The sequence below is a fragment of the Nicotiana tomentosiformis genome, chromosome 3, assembly GCF_000390325.3.
Source record: "Nicotiana tomentosiformis chromosome 3, ASM39032v3, whole genome shotgun sequence".
In the NCBI taxonomy this organism is placed as follows: Eukaryota; Viridiplantae; Streptophyta; class Magnoliopsida; order Solanales; family Solanaceae; genus Nicotiana; species Nicotiana tomentosiformis.
Window position 1 is genome coordinate 60,864,896 of NC_090814.1, and position 24,619 is coordinate 60,889,514.

A 24,619-nucleotide genomic window follows, 5' to 3' on the forward strand; every position below is an offset into this window, starting at 1 on the left:
CAGTGGAGCAGTCACTTTATGTGGAATGCCTTTGTATCAAACATGCTTGCATCATTCAAGTGATGTCACTTATGTAATATCAATACGATGCAAAGTAAAAACAACACACTTGCACACTCTAGAATTAATCAAGCTCTCTCTCAAGTGTATTGCCAACCTGCAAGTAACATTCAAGGCGTCAAGAACAAAGAGCAACATAACGAAGGACCAGTTTTCTGCATTGAGTCATCATATGTCCTTAGTTGTGTAGCATCTTTGTCAAAGTGATTTACTTGTAATTCCTACTTAGCTTAGTTAGAAATATTGTGTAGGAAACTTTTGTAAAATCATAAACCATGTGTTTGTGTCTTGGCTAGAGTTAGTCGAGTTGTAAGCTTTGTAATAGAGTTATTACAAAGGGGCTTGTAATAGAGTTATTACAAGTTAGTGAGAGATTAAGAGGTTAATTCCTAGGTTACAATAGTTTATAATCTGAAGTTTGCTCGGTAGTAAAGTTGATATCCTACAAGGGTAGGTCGTGATTTTTAATCCAGTGAGTTGGGAGTTTTTCACGTAAAACTCTATTGTGTTATTTACTTACAACTGTGTGAGTGTGTTCTGTGGGAACTAATAGAGAACCTAGTTCTCTATATAAGTTTGGTGGACCCTTAGTGTCTATCAATTAGTATCAGAGCATGTTCTTTCTATCATGCTAACACCTAGAAAGGATGCTCATGGCTGCTCCACCAAACTTCGAAGAAGGTCAATCCATCTACAGACCACCAAGATTCAATGGCAAATACTATGGATAGTGGAAGACAAGGATGCATGATTTTATCATGGCTGATGATTCAGAGCTTTGGGATGTTATCTACGATGGTCCTTTCATTCCTATGAAAACCATTGGAGAACCAGCAGTGACAGTTCCCAAGTATAGGAAGGAATATAACGATGTTGACCGCAAGGCTATAGAGAAGAACTTTCGAGCAAAGAAAATCCCCGTCTGTGGCATTGGGCCAGATGAATACAACAGGATTTCGGCTTGTCAATCTGCTAAGGAGATCTGGGAAGCTCTCCAAACAGCACATGAAGGGACAACTCAAGTCAAGCAGTCGAAGATTAATATGCTAACCACTGAGTATGAACTCTTCAAAATGAAGGACGATGAGTCCATTCAGGACATGCACACTCGCTTCACCTCTATCATCAATGAGCTCCATTCCCTGGGAGAAATCATTCCAAGGAACAAACTTGTCAGGAAAATAATCAGTGTATTACCTGATTCCTGGGAAAGAAAAGTAAATGTTATCACGGAGGCAAAGGATCTACAAAAACTAACCATTGATGAACTCATTGGTAATTTGAAAACTTATGAAATAAAGAAGAAAAAGGATCATGAGAGAAAAGAGCACAAAAGGGAGAAGAACCTGGTCCTCAAGACAGAGAACAATGAATCAAGTAGTGAGGATGTTGATATGGTTTACTTGACAAAGAGATTTCAGAAGATGGTCTGCAAAAATGGAGGTATTCCAAAGAAGGGCAGCTCCAGCAAGCCAAGAGGATATGACTTATGTCATAAGTACGGGAAGCCAGGACATTTTATCAAGGATTGTCCCCTCCTCAAGCAAGACCAGTACAAGCACAACATAGACAAAACAGTCAAGAGGAACCCGGTTCCTAACAAAAGATTTAAAAGAAAAGAAGTCGCTGACAATGTTGTGAAACAAACTCTTGCTGCATGGGGAGACTCTTCCATCGAATTTGGAGAAGATGATGCACAAGGTGACACCTCCATGATGGCAGTCGAAAGTGAAGCAGCTAATTATGATTCCATCTTTTTCCCTAATGGCAAAATCTGACGATGATGAAGATAATGATGATGATGAGATAAACTTTCTAGACGTTCAGAAAAATCTGAAGTCTTACTCTAAAAAAAAGCTCATATCCTTGGGAAATATTTTAATTGACGCTTATCACAATCTTATAAACGATAAAAATGCCTTAACTATAGAGTTAGGAGAGGTACAAAATGAGAGAGATGATTTGGTAGTTGTAGTGGCCGACCTAAAAGAAACCATTAAGAATCTAGTGAAAGAAAAAAGTATTCTGATTAAAAAGGCTGAAAACATAGAGAATGAGAGAGATGACTTGTTAGTAGTTATCATGGACCTAAAAGAAATAATAGAGGAATTAAAAAAGGGAAATAGTTTTGGGACTGTCCAAAAGGGGAAGGAAGTTGCAAGTGAGGCACACATTAAGCATGAAAATGAACTACAGTCTATGAAATCTAGTCTATGTGTTGAACTTGAAAGAAACAGACAACATCAAGAGATCTAGGCAGAGTTAAAAATGACCTCAAAAAATCTCTAAAGTGGACCTGATCCTCTGATATAATTGTTGCCATGTATACAAGCAATGGTGTGAACAGGCAGGTCGTCGGGTTCCAAAGGGAAAAGACTCCCAACAATCCACATAGCAAGTATGTTACTGTCCTTGATAACTGGCTTTGCACTCACAGTGGCAACATATGTCACTTTAAAGAAAACTGTAAGGCTATAATTCAGTCCCAATAGAAAAATAAGGTGTTTGTTGAAAAGGCAACTACTGCTAAGGAACCTGGTCCCTCCGTTAAAAAATGTATACTGCCTGCCTAGACAAAAAGAAGTTTAATTCTACCCTTTCCTCACTACAAGGGACCCAAACTTGTTTGGGTCCCTTGGTCTAATCCTTGATTCTCTTGTGCAGGGAGCAGTGAAAGGAAGCAATCAAAAATGGTACATGGATAGTGGTTGTTCTAAGCACATGACTGGAAGCATCGACGATTTCCTTCCACTCAAAGCCCTGCAAGGAGGCAGTGTGTCATTTAGCAATGGCAAAAAGGGATACATTCTGGGAGTAGGAAGACTTGGGAAGTCACTCACCCACTCAATTGAAAATGTGTACTATGTGAACGGCTTGAAATACGGCCTACTGAGTGTTTTTCAAATCTGCGACAAAGGAAACAAAGTGGAATTTGTGTCAAAAGTCTGCACAGTTACAAACCTTGTGACTGGTGAAGTGGTCCTGATGGCAAAAAGATACAAGAACATTTATGTTGTTGATTTTGAGTCCCTGCAAAATGGGGATCTCACTTGCCTGAGTGCTTTTGATGATGATGTTGAACTATGGCACAAAAAATTGGGTCATGCAAGCTTTACGTTGCTGAACAAACTGGTCAGGGAGGACCTGGTTCGTGGGCTGCCGATGTCAAGTTTCAAAGACCACAAGGTGTGTGATACATGTGTAAAAGGAAAGCAAGTCAGGTCTTCTTTCAAGCCCAAAAAGGATGTTAGCACCTCAAGGCCACTCGATCTCCTCCATATGGATCTGTGTGGACCTATGAGGGTGCCAAGTATAGGAGGAAAGAAGTACATTTTTGTTATAGTGGATGACTATTCTAGATTCACCTGGACCTTGTTCCTCAAAACAAAGGATGAAACTTTTCCAGTGTTTGTTGCTTTCGTGAAGAAGATCCAAATGAAGGTGAGCCACAATGTTGCATGCATAATATCTGATCATGACACAGAGTTTGATAATGCAAAATTCGACAAATTCTGTGTTGAAAATGGGATAAGTCATAATTTCTCAGCTCCAAGAACACCTCAATAAAACGGTGTTGTAGAGAGGAAAAATAGGACTCTTGAAGACATGGCAAGGACAATGTTGATTGACAGTGGCATTGCTAAAAATTTCTGGGCAGAAGCAGTTAACACTGCATGCTATTTTGTGAACAGGTGTATGATCAAGTCCCTCCAGAACAAGACTCTGTATGAACTGCTGAACGGAAGGAAACCCAAGCTAACACATTTGAGAACATTTGGCTGCAAATGTTTTGTCCTCAACAATGGTGAGGAAGCTCTTGGAAAATTTGATGCCAAAAGTGATGAAGGAATATTTTTGGGCTATTCATCACAAAGCAAAGCATACAAAGTCTACAATAAAAGAACTCAATGTGTTGAGGAAAGCATACATGTGATCTTTGATGAATCACGCCACCTACGTGGAAAAGATTCACATAATAAGATTGATCAAGACGGAGAGCAGTCAACAGTCCCTGGTGAAGTCAATGATATGGCAAATGGAAAGGATGACATGATGAACTACGTCAAGGAGTCAAATGATGATGATGTAGCGGTCTCTCCGGGGGATGTAGAGGAACCTGGTTCCTCGATCACAACAACTGAAGCTGAGAATAGAGTTGTTGATACTGTGCAAGGAACCCCAGATGCTGAGCTGAGAAGTGGGACTCACATCAACCATGGGCCATATTCAGAAGTACCTGGACCCTCTCACAATGAGATTCAGGTGTCTAACTAGAAGCACAAAAGCTCGCGACCTCTTCAAAATGTGATCACTCCTCTCGAATCAGGGATTCAAACTAGATCAAAGTCTAGAAACTCACTTGCCTTCTTAGTCTTTCTCTCTCAAGTTGAGCCCAAAAATATCAAGGAAGCATTGGAAGATGTTGACTGGATTACTTCTATGCAATATGAACTCCATCAATTTGAGAGGAAAAACGTATGGCACATGGTATCTCGACGTGCTGACAGAACTGTTATAGGAACCAGTTGGGTATTCATAAACAAACTTGATGAGTTTGGGAACACAATAAGGAACAAGGCAAGGCTGGTAGTTCAAGGGTACAATCAAGAAGAAGGGATTGACTATGATGAAACTTTTGCCCCGGTTGCTCGAATGGAGGCCATCAGAATCCTTATTGCATTTGCATCCCATATGGAATTCAAATTGTTCCAAAGATGTCAAAAGTGCATTTCTGAATGGCTTTCTAAAAGAAGAAGTCTTCGTCAAGCAACCTCCTGGCTTTGAATGTTATGAGCATCCTGAACATGTTTTCAAACTCTACACGTCCTTATATGGGCTGAAGCAGGCTCCTCGCGCATGGTATGAAAGGTTGTACAGATTTCTCCTAGAAAATGGTTTTACAAGAGGAAAATTGACAACACCTTATTTTTGAAGAAACGGGGGAAGAATATGCTCATTGTGCAAGTTTATGTTGACGGCATCATCTTTGGTGCAACAAATGATTCTCTGTATGAGGAGTTTGCAAAGCTCATGGGAAGTGAGTTTGAAATGAGTATGATGGGAGAATAGAATTTCTTCTTAGGCCTACAAGTCAAGCAAACTCCTAAAGGCACAATGATAAGTTAGCAGAAGTACATTAAAGTGCTTTTGAAGAGACTTGAAATGGAAAGCTCAAAAGTCATTGACACTCCTATTGCCACTGCCACTCGACTGGACATGGATGAACCTAGTTCCCCTGTGAACGAGACTATGTACAATGGTATCATTGGGTCACTCTTGTATCTCACAACAAGCAGACCAGATATCATTTTCAGTGTGGGACTATGTATCAGGTTTCAATCAAATCCAAAGAAATCTTATCTGAAGGATGCCAAGAGAATCCTGAGATATCTAAAGGGAACGCATAACCTGGTTCTCTACTACCCCTCAGGAGACAACTTCGACTTGATCGGGTATGCTGATGCTGATTATGCTGGTTATCTGGTGGACAGGAAAAATACTTCTGGCATGGCACACTTTATGGGTTCGTGTCTAATTTCACGGGGTACAAGAAAACAAAACTCAGTGGCTCTTTCAACTGCAGAAGTTGAATATGTGGTGGCTGCCTCTTGCTGTGCTCAACTGCTGTGGATCAAGCAGCAACTTACAGATTTTGGTATGTTTTCTAATTGTGTGTCGTTACTATGTGACAACACCAGTGCTCTCAACATGGCAAAAAACTAAGTTCAGCATAAGAGAACAAAACACATTGATGTCCAACATCATTTTCTCAGAGACAATGTTGAAAAGGGGCTTATCTGCATAAAGTTCTACAGCACAGAAGATCAAATTGCAGACATCTTCACCAAAGCACTGAGTAGAGAGCACTTTGAAAAGAATCGTCTTGCACTAGGGTTGATAAAATCAAGTTGAGGACTTGGTCCCTCGATGATTGGCTATGAAAGAAATATATAGGTGAAATTGCTAAAAAGTTTTTTCTGGCAAGGTCTAACTCATTTTTTATACCGTTACAGGTAGACACACATGACGAGTACAGAGCAAACAAGGAGATAATGTATTGCATCTTCGCAAAAGGATGAGGATCACATTTACAAAATCTGTGATGGAACCTGGTTCCTGCGACACAGGTTAGTAGTTCCTTTTGTACTCGTATGCACAACTTTTTAAACGGCTAAAAATGTGCCACGTCATTAAATTATCAGCTTCTTTTCTTTGGAACCCAAGCGTCCTACCCGTTACAAAATGACCTGTCTACCCAGAAAATCAAGACTCGTTCCCAACCGGTCCCTCACCCCCTTTTAATAAACCCAAACTCTGTCACTCTCACAACTGTTCACATCAAAAGCCAAATTTTCCCTTTTTTTCTCAACAACCAAACACTCTCTTCTTTCATAAACTCTCATTACACTCTATAATGTCTGAGAATCTCGAAGCCTCAAATGTCCCCAGTGTCGTCCCCACTGTATCTTTATCTCTTGAATCACCAGTGACAGAGTCTAAGTACCTTACGCCACCCAATCCATACCCTAAGCAAGATTTCCAACCACCCACTACCTCTTCTCCACCCCAATCAAGTTCTGGTACTCATCGAAGTCGCAAAATTTCAAATCCTAAGAGGTTTGTGGCTACGACCTCTCCCTCTGCCTCGCCGAAAAAAATGGCTGAGGGAGAAGAAAATCAGGAAATTTCCAGTCTGCATTTAGAAGAGAGTTCTAAGGCACAACAAAGTGTGTTTAACACAATGATTACCCCAAGTCTCGATTTGAATGCTGCAGATCTTATAAGTAATATTCCTTCTGTGACTTCTGAGTTTCCTTTGGGGTTAGAAGAACAAGAGGCTATAGAAAATATGTTGTCAACAGCTACTGAGGGGTGTATGGATGGTTGTTATGAAGGTGTGTCTTAAACCAATGGGTCTTAGGGGGAAGGTGGGAGTCTATAGGAAGAGGGTAGGGAACTGATGCCTATCAAAAATTTGGCACCTGAACGTACTACTGGGGAACCACTCGAGGGACCTGATCCCCCCGCCCAAGAAGAGCCCTTTGCTCCTACTTGGGATGAAACCCCTTGTTCATCAAAAGAACCCCAGGTCAGTACTAATACCGATCCCTCTCCTTATTTCTATGCTGAGTCATTGGCCATTGTTGCTCCCGAGATGAGATCTCTGTCTGAGGAAGAGAATGATGGTAGTGAAGAAGACTATGATAATGTGGCTCTTGCAAGCTTTATTAGTGCTAGGAGTAGCAGGGCAACTCCCAAAACACCCACTCCTAAAAGACCTACTACTAGGCTGCAACAGAAAAAGGCTCTTGAGTCAGCTCTGAAGAAAAGTAAGAAAGAAAAGAAGAGGAGAAGGTTAGTAAAGGGTAGAAATTGATGACGAGGTGGATGAGGAACCCAGTCCCTTAATTCGTAAGTCCTCCAAGAAACCTGCGGTTCAAAATTCTAGAAAAGAGTCATCTGTGAAAGTGATGGGAATTAGTAATGTTAAAGTGGGTGAGTCTAGAGAAAAAGTGGCTGAGGGGTATGGTAAGAACGTGTCTGAGAAATCTGTATCTGGAAAACCTACAGAGAAAGCTAAAAGTATGAGAAAATCAGTGAAATGGAAGGCTAGTGCCAATGAGGAGCCTGGTTCCTAAAAAAGGACCAAGGTGGGGGTGGCCAAGAATAAAGGAACGAAAAATATGAGAAATGAGAAAGTGCTGTGGGGCAGAACATTTTCCCCTTATATTCTTGACATGCCAGGAATGCGCCAACTGGTTGATATATGTGACTTTCAACAGTGGACACCTTTGTTCATAAATGAGAGTCTTAAAGTATATGAGGTCGAAGTGCGCAGTTTTTATGCTGATTTTTTCACAGTTGAGGATGACAACATCTGCATGAAGGTGAATATAGTTGATTTTGTGTTGGATGAAGCTTTGTTGGGAACCATCTTGGGTGTGCCTACTGACAGAATATTCTCCATTGAGGGGACTTGTTCGTCAAACTTCAAAAATGCCATTCTGAAGGATGATGCAGTACAGCAGGGGGAAGGGGTACACAAGAAGGCCCTCCTTCCAGTGTATCAGCTGTTATTTGAGATGGTGAACAAGGTGTTGCTCCCTTATGCAGAAAGACGTTCTGTTACGTCTCGAGCAGAATTGTTCCTCATGGAAGCATTGGATGCTTATTCCACTATTAATCTGCCGAGTATCATGATTGAGCACATGAAGAAAGTGGCAGATTTCAAAGATGGTAATCATGGGCTACCCTACGGGTTTCTACTCACCAAAGTTTTTGAGTTCTTCAAAGTCCCTTTGGGAAAGGCTACGGTGGGTACTCGCAAGCAGAGCATCTCCAAAACCACCTTAGAAGAGTGTGAGTGTATCGATAAGAAATGAGGGGTTGGCAGTGATTCCACTATCTCTCAACTAATTGAAACTCAGAATACTGCCAATGAAGATATAAGGAAGTTTAATGCAAGGAATGTTATCCTTGAGGGACAACTTAGTCAGGCCTAGGAGGCACCAGGTTCCAGCAGCTCACAAAGCACAGAGGTTGCCCGTTTGACCAATGAGAATACTGATCTCAGGAAACAAGTCGAGGCCTGAAGGAGAGGTTACTCACTGGGCAAGGGTCTTCTAATGTTCGAATGGATATCCTCCTTAGAACGCTTGCCTCTTCATCATTGTCTGCCCCTTCCAGTGCTCCTTAAAACCATTTTCTTCTCAGTGTCAAGTTCTAGTGTCTTTCTGTTTTGGTATTCTGAAGTTGGATATGTTTAGCGGCTGGTACTCCTTTTTTTTGCTGTTTTTATTTTGTGGAATGATTATGCAACAAATGGAACTGCTCCCTGTTTATTTCCAAAATTAATGAATATCCCGTCCTTTTGCTATGCTTATCTTATCTTCTTTCTTGCTTTATTTTTAGTCATGTTTGTGTGCATACAAGTGGCATGGGTTAATCAGGCTAGACTTCTTTTTGCTTATTGCCTGTCACTATTCTTTTTATGATGCCAAAAGGAGGAAAATTAATTGAGGGGGAACAAGAGGGGGAACAAGCACAGTTTCAGGGGAAATTTCAATTACAAGTTTGTCATCATCAAAAAGGAAAAAATTGATAAGTTATGTGTCTTACTCTGTTTTGATGATTTAACAACTTTGTTGAGAACCAGATGGGGAACCTGTTCCACATCCTCTGAGTGCTCAAAGATCAACAAGTCTCAAGTCTGGGACATGTTCCAACATTCAGAGTCCAAGAAACAACAGAGGAAACAGATCGACATCAGTTCCCTTGCTGACAGTACCAGTCAACTCTCCACAGGTGTAAAGTGACTGCAATTATTCCTCTGCACACATGCAACAGTGCAAACAGTGGAGCAGTCACTTTATGGGGAATGCCTTTGTACTAAACATATTTGCATCATTCAAGTGATGTCACTTATGTAATATTAACATGAAGCAAAGTAAAAACAACACACTTGCACACTCTAGATTTGATCAAGCTCTCTCTCAAGTGTATTGCCAACCTGCAAGTGACATTCAAGGCGTCAAGAACAAAGAGCAACATAACGAAGGACCAGTTTCCTGCGTTGAGTCATCATATGTCCTTAGTTATGTAGCATCTTTGTCAAAGTGATTTACTTGTAATTCCTACTTAGATTAGTTAGAAACATTGTGTAGAAAACCTTTGTAAAATCATAAACCATATGTTTGTGTCTTGGCTAGAGTTAGTCGAGTTGTAAGCTTTATAATGGAGTTATTACAAAGGGGCTTGTAATAGAGTTATTACAAGTTAGTGAGGGATTAAGAGGTTAATTTCTAGGTTACAATAGTTTGTAATATGAAGTTTGCTCAGTAGTGAAGTTGAAATCCTACAAGGGTAGGTCGTGATTTTTAATCCCGCGAGTTGGGAGTTTTCCACGTAAAACTCTATTGTGTTATTTACTTACAACTGCATGAGTGTGTCATGTGAGAATTAATAGAGAATCTGATTATCTATATAAGTTTGATGGACCCTTAATGTCGGTCAAAACTCCAATGTTACTTTTTGAAGATGAGCTACACCCTATGCAGAATATAAAGTATAAAAGTAGAATTGATTGAAGAGCTTCAGTTTCGGATAAGGAGAAGAGGTTCATTCCAGAGATTGAGATTGCAGCAAAAGAGGAAATTAAAGAAACATAGCAAATAGGCTTTACATTTATTTGCATGTCACTTTTGATTATGAAAAAGACCTGACCAATTGAACTAATAATAAAGTTACATGTACTAGCTTCATGCATGGGCTATTCATTGGAGCTTTGTTACACACAACTTAATAGCTCTTAGTAGTTCCAATTGTACAATAGTGAATGGAGAGTACAATTATTGGGTGGATCCACGAAATATATATATATATATATATATATATATATATATATATATATATATATATATATATATGAAAATTTATTAAAATTTTAACAGATATTAAATTGTAAATTATAATTTCAAAAGTTGGAGTAAGTAATACACAAAGATCAAACCTATCAAATTTAAATTCTTGATCTCCTCCCTCCAAGTTTTGTTATTCAATTTTTGTACATCCTTTTTAGCGGGAAACTATTCTCTTTCTCTCGTTACTTTAAGTTCTCTTTTCTTTCTTTAACCAAACAAGAGAAAGAAAAAAAATATTGTATTCTCTTTTTCTCTTTCCGTCCTTACTTTCTGAACAGAGCAGAAGAGTGACAACATACTTTATACTAGCATTGATTGTGCCCGTGCACATGCACGGTCCAACTTGCAAAACAAAAGCTATAGAGAACTCATAAATTAACAAAAAAGTCAATAAGTTTCTTGAAAATTGGCAAACACATCACAACTAGATTTTATGCAATTTGCGTAACAACTTAACAAGATAGAGAAAAATTAAATTGCACAATCAACATTCATTATCTTGCAAAAAAAGGAATTGATTTGCACAATCAAACATTCATTATCTTGCAAATTTATGTTACTATTTATTACGACGTGGTATGATTTTCCCTCCCAACCACCTACTCTATACAATCCTTGTAAATTATTCAATACTCTCTCTTCTGTTTGTTGTAACAATAATTGAATGCTTTATTGTTACCCTTGCCCTCATCTAAATTCCATACAGCTAACAAATTATGATAGACATTATCTTTCTCTCTCTCCACACACACACACACAAAAAAAAAAAAATTAATGCAACAAGTTTGACTTGTTATAGATAAATTTGGTAGTTGGTGATGACTTTTTAGTAGTATAATAATTTAATAATAAAATATACTAATCACTATTGAGAAAAAGAATTAAATTCAAGTTTCATATCATATCCAGTAATTTTGACATTAAAGTCTAATTTTCATGCGTCAAATGGAAAAGCACAAACGGTACCAGCGAAAATACAATTTGAAGAATACTAAAAGCACTAACATACTAGTGACACCGTCGCAAAACCAGGAAATTCAACAAGGGTGTTCAAACCTTTATCAGTGGGCTATGTAAAAGTGTTCAAAATCTATTTTCAATCAATAACAAGCAATATTTTATCTTATACGGAGTATAATTTTCCGGCGAAGGGTGGTCAGTTGACCACCCTTGGTTGCACGTAGTTTCGCCCCTGGTTGGACAATATATGTAAGGATATATTTATTCGAACATGCGCAGCGGAAGCAAGCATACAATTCAGGCATCAAATACATGTAAACTAGACAATAATATAATTACGAGATTAGAAACCACTAACCTCTTGAAAACGTTGCACAAGTCCTTCTCAGAGCAAGAATCCAGGGCTGCAGTCTTCTGCTATGGTCCTAGTAAGACCTTGAACGCAATTTCTTTGAGTGAGCAAGAACAATATAATTCAAAAAGGTCAGTTATTGGGTGAATATGTCTTCCTTATGTAGGCTCGTTTTTCAGCCAACGAGGGCTCCAAAAACGTGTAGGATTCTGCTTGTGCAAGCAGAATCCTATTCTAACTCTCTAAGATGACTTTTCTTCCAAGTCACTTTTTACCCAAGTCAGTCCATGTTTTTATTAGGTATAGCAGGGACCACAGAAATAGTAAGAGGCTACCAATTATAACATTAATTCGAAAATTTGGATGAATTAATTCCTACTATAATTTATTGCAGTTTATTCCACTAAAAATTGCAATTGAATTCCTCAATATGAATTTCAAAAATTCACTAACACTTATTTTAACTCCCCATGTTAAGATCACAAATACCAGTTAATTAAATTAAATCACTGATAATTTAATTTAATCAACTAATTAAATCCTCTATAATTCCGCTTAAACTATTTTATGTGACGGATACAAAATTCACCGACTGGATTTTCACATAAAAACTTATAAGCTTACATAAAGGGGTATCATCAAACTCAAAACCGAGTCATGGATTCTATCAACTGATTATTATTTCATAAATGCTATTCGTTATTGTCCAATCTATTAGGCATACACTACTAAATAGAGTTGTACCTTTTGATAGATCAAAACAATAAACAAATCACATTGATCATAATAATTATATCAAGATTAGGAGTATAAACTCATTTAATGAATTAGAGAAAATATTTTATATATATTCAGTAAAAAAATATCTTTTCTCTACTAGGTCCGTTCAATATACACTAAGTATACTGGTACAAGAAGTCAGAGTAAAATCACTCCCATAATCAAGACAAATTATACTATAATCTTGTGCTACAATCATCAAGATATTTTTCCCAATAACATCTTCGATTGTGAACATAGTTTATTAATTATGAGCACCGACAATTTAATCTTTTGTGCATGAGATAAGACTCCATACACTAAATTGTGTACTACATAACTAAAGGTCACACATATAACAAATGATCTATTTGAAATAGTACTTTATTGAATTGAATAAATTAAATAAATAATTGTTTCATAAAGTATAAAATACAATACTATATCTAAAACTGCATGATTAATAATATATCCCAACAATATTTAGATGAGATTTAAACCTTAAATACCAAAAAGAACAAACTTTTTTGAGATGATGCTGGTAATATACATATGTTTTAGACTTTAGTGGCATGTTTTGAAGTAATGCCGCCATACCGAGCGGGCATTACTTCATTTTGCCGCCATACCGGGCGGGCCACCCTTCGCCCACCTCTCCTCGCAAAATAAAACCAAATAAAAATAAAATTATTTGATTAGTAAGTAAGCACATGATTAAGGGTGACTTACCTCTCAAACAAGTGCAATAATGATGCTACACGTGGTCATCGAGTATATTTTAATCACTACAAGACAAAAGGGTACGATGAACAAAAACACCATCTCAATAATTAATATTTAGTCAAGAAAATAAGCTCTCTATCTATTTCTCTTGAGGATTTTAATTGACTATATATGTTTCCAAATAATAAAGAGCGTACCAGATAAAACATTTCAGAATTCAACTACTCCTATAAATTTGTTCGTAGATAAATATATTTAATATGCTCAAAAAGGGAGTAAATTAAAAGAACTTTATCTGATTTACTTTTTTCTTTTCCACTTAGAACTTGAGCTAGGGAGTCTCTCAAAATTATTACTATAATGTTAAAAGTCATTATTTTGTTTTGGTTAGAATTAACTAGTGTGAGATAGTTGCTTGTCACCAAATGCTTTTTTCGTAATAATATTTCCGAATTACGGTCCACTAATATATTGGAGGCTCCTAAGGAGAATATTGCAAACTATGAATATTTATTCCAAGTTTCCGCACATAAATGGAAAAGTTATCGAACCAGGAAATTAGACTAAAATCTCAAAAAACAAATAACTAAAATTGCTTCTCTCTTATCAAGAATGCTTCTGCCACAACTTCATCAATACTTCCACTCTGGGAAATGCAAATGATTTATATATTCTGACCACTGTTTATATTATATTTGAATTTTATGGATTCTTACGACTAGTCAAGTTAATATACACTGATAATTGTAATCATAATTAAAGAAAATTCATGTTTTAGATAATTTCTTTTTCTATTTAACCATTTTATTGTTTTAATAAAATGTCAAGACCCAATTTAAGTGGTCCCTTTTTTCCAAACGTTCATTTATTAGTAGGTAAAGAAGTCAACTTCACAAACCCATTTTTCGCTCTACTTTATTTTACCTCCAGGCAGAATCATAGCGGTCTTATGCTGGTGAAATTTACTGTCATCTGTTTTCATTTTTTCATTATATACTTTTTGATTTGTATTTTTTCATTTATATACTTTGGGAAAACTCTTGTTAAATGATGAGTAAGGTCTTGAATATTGAAGTTTGCACTAGTTTTACCTACTGAATTTGAAAACGTTATCAAAGAGAGAGGTCATATCACCATCTAATTCTGCTAAGCACCTTACACTCTTCCTCCCATCACAATAACGCACCTATTTCAAATGAGTTTAAGTTATATATACGGTTAGTTTAAGAAATTTTTATTCCATCAGGTCATTTTTACTTATTATAGCTTTTTTAATAGATGCAAAATCCAATTTTCAGCCGCAATTCTTTAAAGTAACAAAATTCCAAAATGACAATTGACAAGGAAATATGAATAAATTTCACGGGTGGTCATTCATGTTTGTTTTCATTACCCCAAAGTCATTTTTTTTGTTATGTAAAAGTCATTCAATTTTGTGTTCATTACCCAAAAGTCACTTTTCTTTCTTTTGTTACACAAAATTTTACTATGTTCTGATTATCACAATAGTCACTTTGACCAGATTTTATAAAAGTTTCATCTAAAAAGTCTATTATGTCCTTGACATTATAAATCTCCCCCTAATTTATGTAATAGCTTCTATATTATATACTACTATAATATAGCTTTACCTAGGCATTTTATTTATAGGTAAAATAACTTAATATTATTTTATTTATTATTTTTATAATACATTGGTACATTTGATTTTTCTTTAATGTTAATTTTCAAGATATATAGGTAGCATTATTAAATTGTTAGTAACATTACCGTAAATAAATCTCAAGTCAACGTCTTAACCATGCCTAATGAAATGTTTAACGAAAATTATAAAATTAAAGCTCACAGATTTATCAGCCAAATAATATTCGTTGATCAAATAAATAAAATACTCACATTTAGCACCCCTGACACATCAGATTAACACTTTCAAATAAATAATATTAACAAATAAAGTTTTAAAATGCTTAAGATTAAACACAAATATCTTTGAATTATTTTTAAAGTTTACTAAATATAAAAAATATCATTTGTTAAACAAATATATTTTTATTAGTTCAAATAAATATTTTTTATCGTTCTTATATTTTAAAATATGTTCATGTTTGAATATGATTAAAAAAATTCAGTGCCATAAATAAATTAAATGTATGAATATATTATAAAAATAATAAATAAAATAGTATAAAGCTATTTAATTATAAGTAAAATACCTAGCTAAAAATATATTATAAATTATAAAGTTATAATATAAAAGGTATTACATGAATGAGAGGATTTATAATATCAAGGGCATATAGACTTTTGAGGTGAAAGTTTTATAAAATTTGGTCAAATTGACTATTGTAATAACTATAAAGCATAATAAAATAATTTTTGTATAACAAAACAAAGAAAAATGACTTTTGGGTAGTGAACACAAAGTTGAATGACATTTATGTAACAAAATAAAAAAAAATAACTTTTGGATAACGAAGACAAAACTAAATGACCACCCATACCCATGAAATTTACTCAGAAAATAACTAGTTAATGAAGAAATTAAACCATAATATGGCTTCTATTCAAAAGTGGTGAATAAACATTTGGAGTCCTCCGCTACTCTAAAACCATAAAAAAAAGAAAAAGTAAAACCAATGTTTCTTAGAACTATGAAACGTAGGTTGGGTTGTGAGAGAAACGAGAAGATTTTAAGTGGGCGTTTGGATATAAGAATTGTGAAATTCCGAAAAAAGTAATTGTTTTTCTAAGTGAATACAATTTGGAACTATTTTTGAATTTTTGTGAGTGATTTGAAGTGAATTTTGAAAAATAATATTTTGGAGTTTTTTAAATTTTATAAAAAATTTAAAATTCAACTTCAAGTGAAATTTAAAAATTTTATAACCAAAACACTGATTCCGAAAAAAAAGAAAGGGTCAAAGGCCCTAAAAAGAGAAGAAAAAGGAAGATAAGGTTAAAAAGTAATTAAGTTTTACTTAGTGGTCCACATTATGAATTTTGTATTGAAATGGAGGGAATTGTTCCCTTTTTTTTTAATGATGGTTATATTAATAATAATAATAAACAGGTGCAACCAACTTTTCACGGGAGGATGAATAATTAGAAAGACCCACCTCAAACCATGATTTTTGTTCTGTTGTTTGGCACTCTTTCTTTTTCCCTTTCTGTCATGTGCTATCTGCCTCAAATCTCTCATTGGGTCTCGGCTTTTATTAATCTCTTTATTAAATTTTTTTTTGTTGGTTGATTTTTCTTTTAAAATGTACTGCCATAATTTTTTTAAAACTTCAAGTCCTAAGTGGCAAAATCATTCAATTAAATCGACAAGTCAATTCCAAATTCAAGGTTTGTGAATTTTTGTAACTGTTATGCTCCCATTGGACCACTTTCGTTCCATTACTTCATTTATCTTAAGAGTCAATCTGAAGTTTTCTAAAATTATAAATTCTTCGAGTCTCTTACTTATTACATACAAGTCTAGAAACTAGTCGACACTGTGATTGTTGACTTTCTAATTAATAAAAAATAATTCAAGATACTATTTTATTCATGTTATTTTAGATATATCTCATCGTCTTTTTTTACACTTTTAATTAATCATGTGCAATAGACAAACAAAAATAGATTAGTTTAATCATGTATCCCATCATTGTCCCTATATTTTTATGAGTTATGACCAATATGGTCCTACTTGAATATTTCAAATATTACTAGACGAATAATACTCTATTATTCAGAAACAAATTATTTACTCCAAGCAGGCCGCGGATCCAACATAATGGTAACGAGTTCAATTAAACTCATAACTTGCGATGCGGAACATAAGTTTATGCGTAAAAATTCACTAAAATTATAACAAATATTAGATATGAACCCATATTTTTAAAAATATAATGAGTTTAATACTAAAAGTCTTAAAGGTTAAACTCAAATAGTTTAAATCCTGAATTCGCCTCTGATTCTAATAATATCGGTTCAAATATGTATATTCCTTTTCTAAGTACTTGTAAACATACACACTTTAAATTCACTCATCTCTCATGATCAGGGGCGTGACGTGAAAATGTTGTATTTTCTCAATCATTTCCAATCAAATAAAGTATAATAAACAAGTTAAACTCTAGACAAATTAAACCGATTACACACCAGAAATTAGGCCGTAATAGCTTTTCAATGACCCATTAGATGCCAAAAATCATCGTATTATTGTTCTTTCTTCCGAAAACCTATTCCCTCATAAAGCTATCCGACAGCTTCTTTTGATTTGTATATATATAGAGCTAAACAACATTCAAACTCATATTATGAGATGATAAAAATTTATATTAAAGCACCGATAGCTAGGAATGCACGTAGCTTTAGAAACAAAGTTAGTACAACAACAGTAACAAAAAAACCCAGTGCAATCCCACATGTGGGGTCTGGGAAGGGTAATGTCTACGTAGACCTTATCCCTACCTTATGAAGGAAGAGAGGTTGTTGCCGATAGGCCCTCGGCAACAGTGAAAATGACACAATAAACAAACAACAACAAAGGCAAGAAAATAAAATAACAGAAACAAATAGCAGATCATGTAATAGCACAAAAACTAGGAATACGAAGCTATAAGAAAAGTGCGAAAACTACCAATGCCATATTGTCTAATCAACAAGGAACTCGAAATAAGAGAATACAAGACTAGTACTAATACTACCAGTACAACTAGAAGAGACTCTCGACTACCTGTCAACCCACAACCCTAATCCTCGACCTTCACACCTCCCTATCGAAAGTCATGTCCTCGATCGGTAAGCTGAAGTAGTGTCATGTCCTGCCTAATCACCTCTTTCCAGTACTTCCTAGGCCTCCCCTACCTCTCCTCTGACCCGCTACGGTCAACCTCTCGCATCTACTCACCGGGACAACAATGTCTCTCCTCTTCACATGCCCGAACCATCTCAGCCTCGATTCCTGCAACTTGTCTTCCACAGGGGCCACACCCACCTTGTCCCTAATAACTTCATTCCTAATCGATATGGTCTTTCCTGGTATGCCCATACATCTATCTCAACATCCTCATCTATACTACTTTCATCTTCTGGACATGAGATTTCTTATTGGCCAATACTCGATTCCATACGACATAGTCGGCCTAATTACCACTTTGTAGAACTTGCCCTTAAGTCTTGGTGGCACATTCCTATCACACAAAACACCAGACGCAAGCCTCCATTTCATCCACCCCGCTCCAACACGATGCGTAACATCCTCGTTAATCTCCCCGTTCCCCTGAATAACAGACCCAAGATATTTGAAACTATCTCTCTTGGGGATGACTTGTGTGTCAAGTGTCACCTCCACTTCTGTTTCCTGCATCCCCACACTGAACTTGCACTCCAAGTATTCAGTTTTTGTCCTACTCAACTTGAAACCTTTAGACTCCAGGGTTTGCCTTCACAACACCAGCTGATCGTTAACCCCGCAACGTCTCATCGATTATCACTATGTCATTTGCAAATAATATACACCATGGCACCTGCCCTTGAATGTGGCACGTCAGCACGTCTATTGCTAGGGCAAATAAAAATGGACTAAGAGCTGAACCCTGATGTAACCCCATTATCACAGGAAAATAGTCCCAGTCTCCTCCCACAGTCCTCACCCGAGTCTCCGCTCCATCGTACGTATCCTTAATCACCCTAATGTACGCTACCAGAACACCAATAACCTCCCGATATCTCCATAGAACCTCCCTCGGAACTTTCAACCTCCTCACAAAATGAATGGCTTCTGTGGTCGGTTAGAAACAAGGTTAGTAAATTGCATAAAACACTAAAGTATTGGTAAAAACCATATCTTTTTCCAACTAAGTAGACGAAGTTATAGTATCTATATGGTCACTTGCAATTTCTTTCGATCACATTTGGACATAGTGTTGAAGTAACAAGAGAAACGAGTCCGCGGATCATCCATCTTAGTAACACGTAGAAAAAGAAATTAGTCGTCCAAGCGTACTTGATCCCTATATAATTTCATGTACACAACTAGTACATTGGCTGTTGTTATCACGTCTTGATGTAAATAATGAATATTGTTGATAACGTTTAATTTTATTATAAATTAAACAAAAATGGTTAATTAACACGCGTAGGAGGACGCAAAATGTTCATTTTTCTATATACTTGTTTCGTTGTTGAGGCTAGAATTTTAATAAATCAATTAGTAAGCTAGCATTTATTAGTCCCGCCAATATTGCTGTATTTGTAAATAATGATTCTGGAAAATATAAGTTATCGTAATGAAACAGTAATTAATTTGAGCCCACTGAATTCACAGTGTTTCCTTAAGGAATTTAATCCCCTCCTAGTACCCAAGGTTATGGATTATTTCCTCCCAGGATAGAACGAATCACATACTGGTATAGCGGTACTTCAAACCCCAGTGTTTCAGCGAACACAAAGTTCGGTAGCAAATCACACTTACAGTTGCTTTGTTTGAAGTTAAAACAATGCAGAACAAAGGAGTAGAAACTCAGAAAATCGTATGGAAATGCTGAGAGGAAGGTTGAGCATTTTCAGCGTGGTGTTTTTCTTCAACAGCTGCTGCACATATTTATAGCAGTCAGCTTTGAAGATGAACGACCCTCCACCCTCCATGGTAGAGCATGCACTAGCTTGTTTGTGAAGCAAGTACTTGACCATGGTGGGAAGAGCATTAGGCGGCTGCTATTGCAGCTGGTGGTCAATACACGAATTGGAACATATCCGTTACAAATACGAATAATCTTACGTTAATATTTACTATTAACAAATAAATTTGGTCCAAAAAATTAATCAATCGATCGATCATTTGACCAAATCCGAATCCGAATCCGAATCCGAATCCGAATCCGAAGCCGAAGCCGAAGCCGAGCCGAGCCGAGCCGAGCGAGCGACAACGACGACGGCGTGATGCTTGCTTTCTTCTTAACTCTTTAAGAGCTACAAGAAGAGTAATTATATATATACCCACCAAAAATCTTTTCCTCTTCCAATATGGGACTATGTCTCATTGTCAAGAGGGGGAAACTTAAACTTTTACTCAAAAATTTTATTTTTCCTCCATTTCCCATTCACCCTCATTTTAAGACTATTTCATCTTAAATAACAAAAACCTCAACAATCCCCCACATGAATGGAGAATGGCTATATCACGGAAGTATGCATGGAAAAACTGTGTGATTTGCAAGCAAGGATTAATCGCATCTGGATAAGTAGGTTTCCCTTTGAACTTTCCGTAGTGAACTTATGTCGGATATACTCGGTCAATCGGTAGATTTGATATCTTTGAACCGTCGAACTTTGGTGTATACCTAGACAACCATAAGTCACACAACCGACCCTTAACCGTCTTTGGCTCTCATTGTTGTGTTCGTTTCAGCCATGAACACCGCCTGGTTTCATAAGTGCGTAGAGAACTGGCCTTACAAAGTTCTCCTTGAAGCGGCTAACACTTCACACTTACATAGGTGATTCCTAAACGTATCATCCTGTAGATACACTATTTGATATACCCTGTATCAAATTTAGAAATCATTAAAAAGCCTTAATGCTTTATCCTTGGTACTGAACATTGTCTCATCACGAGAACGGACTAAAATTATATTTGACAATGTTGATCCGTCATTAATGACTTTGTTTGATCTCCTTGAACCTAGATCTTGGGATCTCCAGTCTTCTAGGTAGAGTTACCGCCACAATGACTTGTTCTCGGCCATAACCACATTCCCCTTGATGATTTCTTAACTACCTCTCTAGTTAGGCCTTTTGTAAGTAGATCCGACACATTATCACTTGACTTTACATAGTCAATCGTGATAATTCCTCTAGAGAGTAATTGCCTAACGGTTTTATGTCTTCGTCGTATATGACGAGATTTACCGTTATACATAACGCTCCCAGCCCTTCCAATTGCCGCTTGACTATCACAATGTATGCATATTGGTGCCAACGGTTTGGGCCAAAATGGAATGTCTTCCAAGAAATTTCGGAGCCATTCAGCTTCTTCACCGGCTTTATCTAAGGCTATGAATTCAGCCTCCATTGTAGAGCGGGCAATACATGTTTGTTTGGACGACTTCCAAGATACCGCTCCTCCACCAATAGTGAATACATATCCACTCGTGGACTTAGAATCAGTTGAACCGGTGATCCAATTTGCATCACAGTATCCCTCAATCACCGCAGGGAAATTACTGTAGTGCAATTCAAAGTTCTGGGTATGTTCTAAATATCCCAAAACTCGTTTCATTGCCATCCAATGAGATTGGCCTGGATTGCTCGTATATCGACTCAGTTTACTTATAGCACAAGCTATATCTGGTCGTGTACAATTCATGATATACATTAAGCATCCCAACACACGAGCATAATCCAATTGTGATATGCTTTGGCCTTTATTCTTTGCTAATGCAAGATTCACGTCAATTGGAGTCTTTGCAACTTTAAAGCCCAAGTGCTTGAATTTTTCAAGTACTGTCTTAATATAATGAGATTGTGACAATGCCAGACCTTGAGGAGTCTTATGGATCTTAATTCCCAGAATTAAATCAGCAACTCCCAAGTCTTTCATATCAAACTTGCTATTGAGCATACGCTTAGTAGCATTTATGTTGGCAATGTCATTACTCATTATCAGCATATCATCCACATATAGGCAAACAATGACTATGTGATTTGGAACATTTTTAATGTACACACATTTATCACATTCGTTTATCTTAAAACCATTTGACAACATTGTTTGGTCAAATTTCGCATGCCATTGTTTGGGTGCTTGTTTTAGTCCGTAAAGAGACTTAACAAGTCTACATGCTTTCTTTTCTTTACCTGGAACCACAAACCCTTCAGGTTGTTCCATGTAAATTTCTTCCTCCAACTCTCCATTTAAGAAGGCCGTCTTAACATCCATTTGATGAATTTCAAGACCATACACTGCAGCTAATGCTACTAACATTCGTATGGACGTAATTCTTATAACTGGAGAGTATGTATCAAAGTAGTTTAGACCTTCTCGTTGTCTATACCCTTTGACTACGAGTCTTGCCTTGAATTTATCAATAGCGCCATCATCTTTGATTTTTCTCTTAAAAATCCATTTAGAACCCAAAGGTTTATTTCCAGGAGGAAGATCAACCAATTCCCATGTATGGTTGTTCAATATTGATTCTATTTCACTATTGACTGCCTCTTTCCAAAACAATGATTCCGAAGAAGTCATAGCTTCTTTAAATGTTTGAGGCTCATTCTCCAATAAGAAAGTCACAAAATCTGGTCCAAATGAAGTAGACGTTCTTCGACGTTTACTATGTCTTGGATCCTCCTGATTAGATATACTTTCTTTTGTTTCTTCCCGAGGTCGTTTAGACCCTTCACCAAACGACTCACATTCCTTTTTATACGGATATATATTTTCAAAGAACTCAGCATTATCTGATTCTATAACCGTATTATTATGAATGTCGGGATTTTCTGATAGAAATCGATATGCTTTACTATTTGTCGCATATCCTATGAAAATACAATCAACGGTTTTCGGTCCCATCTTTACCCTTTTGGGTTTAGGAACTTGTACTTTTGCCAAACACCCCCACACTTTAAAATAATTCAAGTTGGGCTTCCCTCCTTTCCATTTTTCATATGGAATGGATTGTGTTTTGCTATGGGGCACTCGATTTAATATTCGATTAGCCGTAAGAATGGCTTCCCCCCACAAGTTCTGTGGCAAACCAGAACTTATCAACAACGCGTTCATCATCTCCTTTAATGTGCGATTCTTTCTTTCCACAATCCCATTAGATTGGGGCGTGTAAGGGGCTGTTGTTTGATGAATAGTTCCATATTTTAAATATATTTCTTCAAAAGGAGATTCATATTCACCACCCCTATCACTTCTTATCATTTTAACTTTCTTGTTAAGTTGCGTTTCAACTTCATTTTTGTATTGCCTGAATGCGTCTATTGCTTCATCTTTACTATTCAGTAAGTAAACATAGCAATATCGAGTAACATCGTCAATAAAAGTTATGAAATACTTCTTTCCACCGCGAGATGGTATTGACTTCATGTCACAAATATCTGTGTGAATTAAGTCTAAAGGATTTGAATTCATTTCAACTGACTTATAAGGATGTTTAACATACTTAGATTCCACACATGTTTGACATTTTGATTTTTCGCATTCAAACTTAGGCAGTACTTCCAAGTTAATCATTTTCCGCAAGGTTTTATAATTGACATGACTCAAACGTACATGCCATAAATCATTTGACTCAAGTAAGTAAGAAGAAGCTGAAATATTATTATTTTTTTCCACAACCATTACATTTAGATTGAAAAGGCTCTCGGTGAGGTAACCTTTTCCTACAAATATTTCATTCTTACTTATGACAACCTTGTCGGACACAAAAACGCACTTAAAACCGTGCTTAACAAGAAGTCCAGTAGAGACTAAATTCTTTCTTATTTCAGGAACATGAAGGACATTGTTCAAAGTCATGAACTTGCCAGAAGTCATTTTCAGAAATATCTTCCCATATCCTTCAAATTTTGCTGTTGAAGCATTTCCCATATAAACTGTCTCTCCGGGTCCAGCAGGAGCATAAGTAGCAAAAGCTTCTATAACTGCACAAATATGGCGAGTGGCTCCTGAATCAAACCACCACAGTTTAGGATTTCCCACCAAGTTACATTCAGAAAGCATGACACACAAGTTATCAACATCATCATGCTTTACTACCATGTTTGCTTGACCCCTTTTCTTGTCTTTCTTCGGAGCACGACACTCCGTAGATTTGTGTCCGATTTTCCCACAGTTGTAGCAGTTTCCACTGAACCACTTCTTGCTTGGGTTGTATTTCAAACCAGAAGCCTTCTTCCTCTTTTTGTTATCTTCAACAATATTTGCTCTCATTATTGTTGAATTTCCACGGCCTTTCCTTTCAGCAACTTTATTGTCCTCTTCGATTCTCAACCGAACAATGAGATCTTCAAGGGACATTTCCTTTCGTTTGTGTTTCAAATAATTTTTGATGTCCTTCCACAACGAAGGCAACTTCTCAATCATTGCTGCTACTTGGAATGCTTCATTGATGACAAGACCTTCAGCAAGTAGATCATGAATAATCACTTGCAATTCCTAAACTTGGGTAATAACATACTTGCTATCTACCATTTTGTAGTCCAAAAATTTTACGGCAACGAATTTCTTCATCCCGGCATCTTCAGTTTTATATTTCTTTTCAAGCGCATTCCACAATTCTTTTGACGTCTCCATGCCACTGTATACATTATACAGATTATCATTCAGTCCGCTAAGAATATA

General features: G+C 36.5%; 2 protein-coding genes across 2 annotated transcripts; both read left to right on the forward strand.

The window, feature by feature from the left end:
* Nucleotides 1-818: 818 nt before the first annotated feature.
* Nucleotides 819-3,627, forward strand: LOC138907882 (uncharacterized). Its single transcript, XM_070198503.1, has 4 exons — nucleotides 819-1,761; nucleotides 1,850-2,221; nucleotides 2,408-2,526; nucleotides 2,725-3,627. Exons 1-4 carry the CDS (start codon nucleotides 819-821, stop codon nucleotides 3,625-3,627), a joined length of 2,337 nt encoding a protein of 778 aa, XP_070054604.1.
* Nucleotides 3,628-5,223: 1,596 nt separating this feature from the next.
* Nucleotides 5,224-5,784, forward strand: LOC138907883 (secreted RxLR effector protein 161-like). Its single transcript, XM_070198504.1, has one exon. The coding sequence runs from the start codon at nucleotides 5,224-5,226 to the stop codon at nucleotides 5,782-5,784; it is 561 nt and encodes a 186-aa protein (XP_070054605.1).
* The last annotated feature ends 18,835 nt before the right edge of the window (nucleotides 5,785-24,619 follow it).

Excerpts from the sequence above, each read along its gene's own strand:
- LOC138907882 (XM_070198503.1), top strand. The coding sequence starts at position 819 with ATGGCTGATGATTCAGAGCTTTGGGATGTTATCTACGATGGTCCTTTC. Across the intron at positions 1,762-1,849 it reads TGGAGAAGATGATGCACAAG|ATAATGATGATGATGAGATA; the intron begins GTGACACCTCCA and ends ACGATGATGAAG. Across the intron at positions 2,527-2,724 it reads ATGTCACTTTAAAGAAAACT|GGAGCAGTGAAAGGAAGCAA; the intron begins GTAAGGCTATAA and ends TCTCTTGTGCAG.
- LOC138907883 (XM_070198504.1), top strand. The coding sequence starts at position 5,224 with ATGGAAAGCTCAAAAGTCATTGACACTCCTATTGCCACTGCCACTCGA.